Consider the following 12345-nt stretch of genomic DNA (forward strand, 5'->3'; position numbering starts at 1 on the left):
CATAATTTCCTGCTTTCAAAGTAAGGAAATGACTCTCAGTTGTAAAAAAAAAAAAAAAAAAAAAAAAAAAGATTCTAGAACTAGATTCATCCGGCAGAGTCGAAGCGGAAGTTACTGCAGACGTGTTTGGTTTCCATGGCAGCACTGATAGCTGCGGTGGTGGCGCTGAGCCGAGCTTAAGCTATGCTTTTTAGCTAGTTAGCTTAGCTGACTTAAACGTTCATTTTAAACTATTTTAGACATATTCAACAACTTCTTTCTGGAGTAGTTGCTGTGTAGTTTAACGTTTACACAGTTTCGGACATCTGTACTTATGACAATAACATACAATTGAACAATAATTGCCTCATCTTTAATGTTTGGGCTGATATAACGTTACACATGAAGGTAAATAAAGTTTTTATTGAATTAAATAATTATGTCGAAATCGTTTAAAGTAGGGTTTCATTTTAACGTTTGCTTATAAACTTGTTCTGATAAACATTTTATAATAGCTTCTTGTGTCTACAGATTTGCTCAACAGGATGTCAAGTTTTCCAGTGCCCTGTTTTTCAGCATCTGCGTCGTAACCATGCAGGGAGCTGTGGATCTGGAGGCCCAGCTGGCTTGTAAAGAGAGAGAATGGAAAGAGCTTCAGGCTTTGCGGATTCAACAACTGGAGACTGCTTTAAATGAAGCCACATCAGAGCTGTCCACCCAGAGAGATCGTTTCCTCCGCTTGCGGGAGGACTTCAAGTATAATCTACGTGTCTTGGAGGAGAGGGACAAAGAGCTGGAGCGCTATGATGCCTTGGCAGCCCGCGCTCAGACGGAAGAGAGTGCCAGGCGGGAAGAGGTCAGTGAGCTGAGGATTGAGATAGCAAAACTTCAAGATGCCCTGGAGGAGCAGAGGAGGGCGAAGGAGGACATTGAAGTGCAATATCAGAAGAGGGGAGTCGAACATAGAGTCAAACTGGAAAAAGTTCAGAAGTATGACTTCGTTTTTCAGGCTCATCTATATTTGGTCATTCACACTGATTTCTAAATAAGGTTTCTGTGGAATTTTTGATGGCATTTGTTCTGTCTTTTTAGCATGATGGAAAGTGAGATTCAAAAACTCAGGGAGGAAAATGAAACACTTAGACGGGATCTCCAGCGGCGAATAAGAGAATCTGATGGTGAGCTGGCGCTTCAAAAACAGGTATGGTGCAAACTGCAAGATTTATAGTTCACATGTCATGCCAATAGCCTTGTGGGCATCACGTCGACATATAGTTCTGTTGCGCTTCAGACGTCCCAAATTCTCTCCCACTTCATTACATACGAACCTATCCTAATAAAAGCAACAACAACAACAAAAAAAAAGATTTATAGGACACATTTTTTGTGTTCAAAAACACAGGGGTCATATGTTTTAAAAAGCTGGACTGTATTTAACTAGACATGGCACAGTTCTCATGGCAGAAGATGCTAAAAACAACACTGCAAGATGCAATGCAATGGCCAAAAACATCTGTCTGCACATGGGTGTCAGCATCACACTAATAACACATCCACAGAATTAAAAAATACTTTGATTTCATTAATTGACTAAACATCTTTTGTGTCCAAACCTGTAAATTGAAGTCTCTTTAAATCTTATTTGTATTGGGTATTTACAGTTATTATGCTGTTTCAGGTCTAAAAAATTAATCCACAAAGTGGATGTCCTGGGATTAGTGCCAGGACATTGCATGTTATTTAAAGTAAACCTACTGACCTATAAGGATTCCAGCTGGCAGGAGTTCTTAGTTGTTGAGCTATGTCAACTAACCGCTAAAGCAATCTTAACCTCACTCAGTAAAGTAAAATGATAAGGCCGTGAAGGATCACAGATAATGTCAGTGAATCAAAAGCTATTTATGCTGTAGGTCAGTTTGAAAATAGATTATTGTTGTTCAGTGTTGTTGTCGCTTAACTTTTGACATTTAAATGTTGTTTAAGCATAGGCATTTAAGGGTTTGGTAAACCTTTTTTGTTTGTTTTTTCCTGCATTATTAGATTAAACCGTATCACTTACAGTGAATCTTGTAAATTGCAATCCACAACAGGAAATGATGGCAGATTTTGACAGTGAGATGAGGAAGCGGGAGCATGAGTTCCATCTGAAGCTGGATGAAATGAACAGTGTGGTTCTCTCACATGAGCTCAAAGTAAGAACCATACCACATCAAACCTATTATAATCTTTATGTTAGACGTCAGGGCCGTTTAGTCCAGTGGTTGTCAACCTTGAATCAAATTTTTATTTTTATTTATATTTTGGTTGAGAACCACCGCTTTACCACATGACCTAAAGTACTGTATGTTGATGAACTGAAACCCACATGAATGATGGATTGGAATACTGACCGTGAGCTAGCTAGGCCCCATTATCTAAATGCCAGTGCCTGAACTCATACTTGTTTCTGAATGGGGCCACATTCCCACAGTCAGGTTCCAGCTTAATTTGGAAAGCCTTCCCAGATGAGTAGAAGCTGGTAGGAAGCACACAGGTGTTCACATACTCTATTGCCATAGTATGAATGATCATCTGCATTTAAAATTTTAGTTTATTATTAATCTTTATTGTTCAGGAAAAGCTATTGAGCAAAGAGCTGGAGGTCCATGCCAAAGCTCACAGTCAGGCCACCGAGGCCCTGCAGACCTCTGAAGAACTTCACCAGCATGCTCAAAAAGAGATCCGGCGTAGAGACTGGGAAATAAAGAACACCACTGCAATGAAAGACTCTAGGTCAGCTGCTATGTGTGTGTTAACTAAAAAGCTGTTGTTTTTTCATTTTAAAGATCATGAAGATCATTATTACTTTTTTACAGGATAAAAGAGCTTGAAGACAAACTAAAACAAATGGAGAGCATTAACAAAAAAGAGCAAGAAGCCTACAACAGGAAGTAAGTGGAGGTCATTGAGGTCATGAACCTTTCTGTGCTCAGATTACTCTGGGTAGGTCAGCATGTCTTTCTGTGATGTTTTGAAATTTGATGTATTCAGACACACAGAACTGGAACGAAGGTCTCGGGAGAAAGAGGATGCGTTGGGTCTCATGAGAGAGGCTCATGCCAGGAAGCTCCACGAGGAGAGGGGGAAAATCTCAGAAATGCAGGCTCAACTGGACAGGATGATCCTGGAGCAGGAGAGGAGACAAAAGAGCCATACGGATGACCTTCATCACAGAGAACAGCAGATACATGAGTACGCAAAATTGCTATCCACAGAAATGTTCTCTGGTTTATTTATACTTAGCCAAAAAATACTTAAGCTTTATTGCATAAAGATGTACATTTTCATGAAATGTTAAATGATCTGTTTGTGTAAATGGATGGGAGATGCATTATGCAGCTCCTGCTGATGACTAAATAAGTGTAAATACATTGAGAGGAAATGTGTGGGTGTCCCTGCGAATGGCTTTCTGAGCACTAGGATTATATAACATGTTTAAGATTCAAGACCTCAAGGTAACAAGTGCTCCTAATTTTTCTGTGCTCATAATGTAACATTCATAAACTATACATTTCATATGCACAGATTAAGACCGACAACATGGTAAGACTACCATAAGACTTATCTACTCGATCGAGAGCCTTAACTTGTGTTTGGTACCACAGCTGTAACCAGATCCCCATTAAATTTGAACCCCTTATATTTGATACCGAAGGCTCCGAACGCAGCTGGAAACAACCCGATCTGGCTGGGATACTTACATCACACAGGTCTCCAAAGAAAATGTTGCCAAGGATACAGAGCTGCTTTCTGTAGGGGAAAGAGAAGCCAAGGTGAGAGCAGAGCTGGAAAGGTGTAAAGAGGATATAGAAAGGTAAGAGGTCACAAGAGAATAATAATTGCATACCTTTAACACAACATTTAAACTGATTAGCTGTGATGTACTGTGAGAAATAAAAGTAAGAGCAGGGATGCACCAATATATTAATTATTAAAAATACTGAAAAAATTAAAAATAAAATACAATTGTATTGCTATAAAATTCATATAAATGTAAGCTTACATTTAACAGTGTTAAGTTATTAGTGTTTGTTTTTTAAATATTAACTCTATGTAAGGTTTTGATGATGCAAAAGTCAATGTAAATGTAAATGTAGTTTAAATGAGCATGCACAATTAAATATCCAATATAAGCTGATACCAGTAAATAAATAAATAACATATTTTTATTTAAAAAGGTACATTCAAGTCATCATGAAAAGTCTGTATTAAATGCGCAGGGAAGTCAGTATTATAACATTAAGTGTGGTTCAAGTCATTTCAGTGGAACAAGATGGTAATGCACAAAAAAAAAGGAAGAAATCAGGAAGAATTTTAAACATCCATTGAACATCCTGCATTCCATTGCATCCAACATGTTTACTCACTGACATGCCCCAACTGGGAAATTCTGGTCTAAGAAACTCTGAACATTCAGTGTTCTTTATGCAATGCCTTTTGTGTGCATTCATCTCCTAAATATGATCTTTCCAACATAATTTGACCACAACATAATATTGCCCAGTAACTAATATATTGCGCATCCCTAAGTATGTGAATTTGCCAGTTTAGGTTGAGCTATAGCCACATTTGCTTTACATTTACTTTTTTTTTTTAAAAGCAGTCCTTTAGATGCATTGTATATCTGTCAGGTATAAGCAGCAGGTGTCTAGTGGTCTGCAGAGAGAGCAGGCACTGGAGCAGAAGAGAGTTCAGCTGGAGTTGGACTGGGAGAGGCGTTGTGAGGAGGTGCGTTCCGAGCACTACCTGAGAAGTGAGGAGCTCATCCAAAGCCTTACACAGGCCAGAGACCAGGTGAGCTGATGCACAGTCAGACACATAAAATACAATAGTATTCAGAATAAATATTCAAATTAAATAATTTCAAGAAGAAAGACAATTTTAACATATTCTGAAGTTTGTTCAGATATATTCTATGTCCTATATTTGTGACCTATATTTTGTAAACAGGTAGTGTTTCTGGACCTGATTCTTTTCATAAGGCTGGTCTCTGTAAGGAAGTTATGTTTTACATTTTGGTATCTGCTCTAAGATAACTGCTGAGCTGAGAGAGAAGGAAAGAGAATTACAGGAGACGGTGACACTGCTGAAAAGTGTCACTGTAGAGCGAGATCAGGCGCTACGTGGAACCAAACCAGCACTAACTGGAATTCAGGTTAGACCACACACAGCTTTCTCTGTTACACCATTCAGACTGATATATAATACTGTGAAGGAACCATTACCATTTGGAAAGTACTTGGATAATTTAAAAAAACACACATGTGGTGTGATGACAGCTAAAGATCTGGTGGGTGTCTCATCCAGCAGTTCTCTGGGTTTAATGCCAAAGTGTCTGAAGAGTAGAAGTCACACAGCATATGAAGCAAATCATCTGACTCTAACTCGCCTCTGGAGGATTGTCTGTGTAGTTGCTTAGAAAATGTAGCTTAAATTACTATTTATATAAAACAGCAGCCCGTGTCAACATCCACAGCATTTATTTCATCTTATGTTTGTGGTGTGTGTTCAGTCCTGTAATAGCTTGTTGACTGATTGAAAATTCTGATTTTTAAAAGTGTGTCGCAATGCCACAGTCTCCCACCTCCACCTAGTGGTTGCTAATTGGCTTATACCAACATTTTATTGTTTCATTAACATCTTACATAACATAAAACAATGTGAACTGCATCTTCAGGCATCTGCGGTAGACAGCGGCAGTTTCCCATCAGAAGAAATCAGGAGACTCCAGCAGCAGAACAGCACTCTCAGAGCAGTGGTGGCTGAAATGAGGAAAGATATAGAGAACCTGATCCAGCAGATGCCTATAGCTCAGAGTCAGACCACAAATCCAGGACCCAGCACTGCAGGTAATAGGGGTCTCCAGACCAATAATGAAACAATTCGATTTGAAGTTTGAAGTGAACCACTTTCAGAAATGTCTAAATTTATTCCCCTACTTGTTGGGCAATATTCATAAGAATTAGGAATTTAAAAGAATATTTTTGTTTAAATACAACAGAATATTTAGGTCTGTCTTCTTGTTCACTTCTTAATCACAGTACTGTAATGCACTTACAAAGTAGTATCCTGTGAAGGATACTGTAAGTAGTGCATGAAGTATATCACTTGCATTTGTGTCGGAACATTTAATCTCCACCCAGTTGTATGACAGTAATTTGTCTATTTCAGGGACTACAGACTACAGTCAGGCTCTGGAGAAAGAGATCCAGGAGCTAAAGGCCAAATGTCGTGATCTGGAGGAGCGGTTAGAGGAGTCTTCCAAGATTGTCAATACTGCCAGCATTCCTGCCCTTGCATTCCCTGTTTCCCCTGACAATGCTTACCTTCAAAACCACATTAGATCACTTAATGAGACCATAGGTAATTAAAAAATATCAGCACAAACTTTTTGTGTATATTGTGGATTGGTTAAAAACTTGTTTTCTGTGCATCACTGGAGAAGAGATGAAGTGAGATTTTGTTAAGAGCGTAGTGTTCTAAAGGAGAGTGTTTGCAGGTGGGCTGAGAGTGGAGAAAGTAGCCAATGCCGCTGCTCTAAAGAGACAGGAAGTGAGGCTGGCTCATTTGGAGTCTGCTGTGGAACAGCTTACCCAGCAGGTAATGATTTCAGTCCATTGCCCAGACATCTTATAATTAGAAGGCCATAATATGATGCAATTTTTGTTTAGATGGGATACATTTAACACACATATACCAGTTATCACAGAGACAGTATACATGGTGTTCCTCCCCTAGTTGCTTTTTTTCTTAAAAGTTTGTTCTTCTCTGACGTTTCATTATTTGTTACAGAGAAAGTTGGCTATATTGAATATATACTGTATATATGATTATATTTCTCCAGTGTCACTCAAAACACATGGAGAATGAGAGCTTACGTCTGGAGCTGGCCAATCACAAGAGGGCAGCAGCAGCCGAAGAAGCGAGACTTAAGCAAAGAGTGGCAGCTACTGAGCTGGAGTTAAATGAAGTGAGACGGGAGGCAGAAGAGTACCAAAAAGGCAGTTTGCTCCACAACCTAGAGACTGTTGCACTTGGCAACCAGGCAAGTTTTTAATTTTTTTTTATTTAACTTTAAATAATTATTTTTAATTAGTACAAAAAAAGACGTGATCTTTCTGTCTTTTTTCTGAATTAAATTTATCTTTATTAAACTGCTATGTATTTGTGGTCAGGTGTCAGCACTAAAGGTTGACCTTGCAAGCAGGAGAGAGCCCATTGTCCTTAACCAGGTACAGCACTACATGTAATATAATATAATATAATGCACACCATAAAAATATTTTGTAGTACAGTTAATAAGAATCATTATTAATTTTACCCACTTGTAGAAATGTCTAAATTCATCCCCAACTGTTTGAGAGCTAATAGAATTTTGTTTTTTGTGGTGCAAAGTCATGGCAGAATAATGAACAAATTTAAGCAGAAGCTGTATCAGCAGTTAGGACTGCTGGCCAAACAGTATATCTCCTAAATTATGTTTATGAGCAAAGTTGATAATGTGTATTATGTGTCATTCTTGTGGTTATATGATGCATTACTGACATGAATTGTCTTATATCAGAAGTATGTTTTATGGTTGCCTAAACAAGAATGTATTTCTGGTATTCAAGAGTGAGATGGTAAAGCAGCTTCAGGAGGAGAACTTGTCCATGAGACAGCAACTGCTGCTGCTGCAGAGTTCAGCCAGAGGGGGCGCCGTGGGTGATGCTCCTACTCTTCAGTCAAAGCTCAAACAGGCTGCACGCTTGATCTCCAGCCTCAGTCAGGACAAACGGCAACTCATTGAAATGGGCAACAGGCTCCGGGCGCAGCTGATAGAAGCAGGACTGGAGGGTTGGTGTCGCTTTTGAAGCGTAATCATTGGTTTCAGAAGTATATTCATTCTAGATTTCCAAATGTTTTGCATTATATAAGGAATTATCTCTGGCTCAAGAGGGATATAAAGAACTCTCTTCTGTTATTTTGTGGGTGGGCACATGGGGATAACAAGCATAATTCACCACTCATTGTTATGCTAATGCCCATCACAATGGACAAATCCATGTTTTTACTAAGGATTGATTCTCAATAGAGATTTTAATGCTTATTTGTCCCGGAAATTCTCCATGCTTTGTATGTTCTGTCTTGATTCGTATCAGTTATACTACTCATTGAGAAGTTAATTTTCTGGCAAATCATTGCTGAATATCAGCGCCATCAAAGTAGTTTTACTTGCTAAATCCTCAGTTTGATATTTCCTGGGCATTTACAGACAAAATTGACATTTAAGTTTATTTGGGAATTTGTCTTAAATGGACATCAGGGATGCCAATACAATCACAATTTATGGTGAAATTGCCCTCTAAAGCTACGTTTGTAAATAAAACTAAATGATTCAAGCATGTTTTTACAAGGAAAATACTATTTCAGTTTTCCTGCTTAAATGTATAATTCATGTGTTTCTTTGTTGTTTCTTTGTAATCATTAGTGAAATATGCTTAGAAATTTCTGATATATATTTTTTTTCTTAGTTCCACGGCACTGCAAAGTTCACAGCTCAAACCCAAATGGATCCGAGAAAGTCTGGTGCGAAAAAGAACCCGTCTCCGTACCGAGCATGGGGTGCAACCCAAGAGCCGCTTATCTACCCTGGAACAGTACAGTACCAGTCTAACCACTCAGGGTGGACTCCTACATGATGAGAGACGTTGTTCAAATCAAAGCGTGCTCTCGGTATTGATACAGAGAATACATTTCATCATATTAATCAGTTTGGCCTCTGTATATGTACTTGATGTGAAAATTTAGACGCTTTTATGCAATGTTTATTCTTTGTCAAGGTCAGTGGAGTGTGGCAAAAGCCAGCGATCATCCTTTTGTCAGATGTATGAAAATGCATGGTTGATAATAATCACACAAACATGACATTGCAATTACATTCATTTTTTATTCTTAATTTCTAGGAGCTACAATATGCACAAAGAGATCAGAATAAGAAAATGGCAATTATAGTCCGTCCCCAATTCTCAGAGAGCGAGAGTTCAGACAAACGCAGACCCGTCAATCCCATGGGAGCCTCCAATCAGAGTCCAGGTACTATGACATCTTCACCAGCCCATAAATATATTTTTTTTAATTATAACATATCATACACATACACTACTGTTATAGTTATATTTGACAGGGGATGTGTTAATTTGGTCAAAAGCGAGATTTATAATGTTGCATAAATGTCTGTTTCAAAGTTTTCCCCAAAATATTAAACCGCACAACTGTTTTCAACATTGATAATAGTAAGTAAGGCTTTTTGAGCACCAAATCAGCATATTTGAATGATTTCTGGAGAACCATGACACTGAAGGCTGCACAATATTACATTTTTCACTGTACGTATTTTAGTTTAATATATGTGGCCTTGGTGAGCATAATCTAGCTGGCCCCAAATTTTTGAAAAGTTGTCTATGTAATTTTATTGGTTATAAACAGTGTGAGTCTGTTGTAGTTGTTTCAGTGTTTGAGTTCCTTTTCTCTGTTCCTTCCTCAAGTCTGTGGGCAGTAAAGAAAACACTCCTCCGCAGAACCAATCTGAAGCTCCGGTAAGACTGCCCGGGTCATCACACTTCCTGTTGTCATCCATAACCACTGATGATTCCCTACAGAATGTGTGGAAGATGTTGGATCAAGGTTTGAGTTCCTCTGTGTTTTCTACAAGTGACAGTGAGGACAAAGGTGAGCAGAAAAATCATAAATGAGCCACTTCAATCTTCAGACCATTTATATTTAAACCGAAGTGTTGTATTGGGCCTGCTATGTTCCCATAATGAGACATTTGACTGCAATAAAAAATACAAGTTAGTAAGATAAAAACATGAAGGAGCAACTTCTGCTGTAGTCGTCCTCTCATTACTAAACTGAAGATAATTTAGTGACTGTTTAGTCATGCTGAATGAGTAGTGTACACGTTCTTCTGCATGTGTAATTGTCAAGGGATCAGATTAGATCAGAGTAGCTTTGAGAACTGAGGGACTCACGACAGAGCAGCATGATTGGACTTAACGCCAAATTAAAGTTGCCCAATCTATGGTCATAATGCTGATTAGAAAATAAAGCCATTTGATTTTTGTAACCAGTCAGACTTTGTCTTATACTGGCATAGATCCATCCTGATAGGCTGATTTTGAATGAGAATGGTCTATTCAGGGATAATAGGCTCTATTGTGGTTTTTATCAGCAGTCACTACATGGTGGTACATCAGTTTTATCAGACAACTGATGAAGCCATTTAGAGGGGTGGCAAATTTCATCAATAAATCGAAAACAAAGTCCAGTTGACTAAAAATATACCATGATTTTCACTTCTCTGTAACCTGGACAGACATTTGCATCATATGAAAACCTTGGCACTGAAATAGGTACTTGCAGTGGCAACTCTATGATCTTGCAACCGAAGGTTCAGTGTCAGCGTTGCTTCATAGTACATCATTTCGTCCAAATATCAAATTATATTTACTTAGAGAACATTTCAGCAACAGTCAAATGCAGAAGTAAAGAGTTTTGATTTTTGAACCACTGTCAGAAAGATTTAAGATGCTAATATCTGATATCACAAGTGTTGTTGACCTCTATTTGGGTCAATGGCAAATAAGGATATCTGAGAGGATTAGAAAGAGAAGCCTTTAAAAAAATGAATTTAAATTTGAAACACATGTGAAACACAGGTTCATAAAAATGTAATCTTGTATTCGACTTGTTCTTGAAAAAAGGTATTTACTATTTCCTACTATAACAATCTTGATAGTTTAATCAAGTGGTTTAATCATTAAATGTATTAATGTTATTTTTTTTTTTTTTTTCTTAAAAAGGTCTAAATAATCTTAGTGTTTTGTTTTTTTTTTTTTTTTTTTTTTTTTTACTTTAAGCACTACCAATCAGTGCAAAAGTATCAAAAAGGTTCATTGACTTTAGGCATTACCAAAAATATCAAAAAGACATTTAGGAAATCTTAAGTTTCTGAATTAAGGCATTGTTTATTATATAAAAAATATGTTTATCTAGTCTGTACAAAGTCATGTAATTTTCCCATTTACATACTGTCTTTTTACTGAAACACTCTTCTTTCGAGTGCTTTTCTCAAGATTGAAGTAATGACTGGCTTCATGGATCAAACCAGCTCATTTTTACAGTTGTAAAATTAAAGATTTAACCCCTTATCATACTGTGCTCTCAGGTAGAATGGCAAAAGCAAACGGAGGACTCCCAGATATGAATCAGCCTCCTGCTGCTCCGGTCAGTGTCGGGGCACAAAAGCATCACTCCAGGAAAAGAAGAAACAAAATCCGACAACATTAGCATCTGCTAAACAGACACGTCCTGCTGGAAATAAGAGCAAGATTCGGAATTACAACATCAAAGACTGAAAAAAATATATATAAATTTGGGTCAATCCATTTAAAGAACCGTCTCATTTAAGTGCCGCATTATTATTTTTTCATTTTTGCATCATGACATTTTTTTTATATTTGTACCTTTGTAAATGTTTTAATAAATGATTGCATAATATGACCAATAGGCATGTGAGTCTTTTAATAAAAAGAAGAAGCACCTAATGATGATAAGAAAAAACAATCCAGATCCAGCAAAATGTGATCTTGTGTACAGATAATGTAGTTTCAATTTATTAATGAATTCCAGTTATGATTAACATCAGGATTCCACTCCTCCCACTGCATTGTCCTGACATCACCCTATCTCCTAGCAACAGCCTTGCATTAATTCTGACTGAATGGTTCTACACACCTCCGCTCACTGATTGGTGAGGCTTTTTTTTCCCCTGTTAACCGTCAAAATGTAATGTGCTGTCTCTCACGTGTCTCCGGAGCTCCACAGCGCCGCCAACAGACACCCGGTAAAACACAATCTGTGTGCTGCCACTTCTGCATCTAACCAGCAGTTAGACGAACATCAATATAAAGAATGGAAACTCAGTATTTTTCACACCAAATTTACAGTGTGCATAATGGACATAATAAAGCCAAATGGTGCATTAATGTGACTCTTCTGTGTTATGCAACAAAAACCACATTGGTTATCTCAGGTTATTCAAAATTCTATTAAAATGCTATTTATATGTAAAATCACTTGAATACCTTTCTACAATGCACATGTATAGGGAAATATGTTTAAACGTTGTAAAATGGTTGAAATTCTTAAAATAAATAAAAATGTTGGTATAATGCTTAAAGAAATAAAATAAAATAAAAAAACTGTGAAGCAATTTTGGTGAAAATATTTTGAAAAGTTTTGTCCTGCAAATAATTGTCAGCGTAGTGTTACCAACATGCAAGA

At 37.5% G+C, this 12345-nt stretch overlaps 1 protein-coding gene across 1 annotated transcript; it reads left to right on the forward strand.

The window, feature by feature from the left end:
• Positions 1–128: 128 nt before the first annotated feature.
• On the forward strand, positions 129–11562 carry LOC113111631 (coiled-coil domain-containing protein 57-like). The gene is given in 21 exon segments (XM_026276574.1): positions 129–387; positions 511–969; positions 1072–1180; positions 2070–2171; positions 2594–2751; positions 2835–2909; positions 3010–3210; positions 3674–3832; positions 4650–4812; positions 5051–5173; positions 5696–5867; positions 6190–6381; positions 6518–6618; positions 6863–7063; positions 7194–7250; positions 7632–7854; positions 8532–8602; positions 8605–8683; positions 9520–9729; positions 11228–11293; positions 11296–11562. Coding segments are annotated over 20 exon segments (2982 nt in total). The 5' UTR covers positions 129–387; positions 511–571; the 3' UTR covers positions 11418–11562.
• Positions 11563–12345: the final 783 nt, after the last annotated feature.

The sequence above is a fragment of the Carassius auratus genome, chromosome 12, assembly GCF_003368295.1.
Source record: "Carassius auratus strain Wakin chromosome 12, ASM336829v1, whole genome shotgun sequence".
Classification (NCBI taxonomy): Eukaryota; Metazoa; Chordata; class Actinopteri; order Cypriniformes; family Cyprinidae; genus Carassius; species Carassius auratus.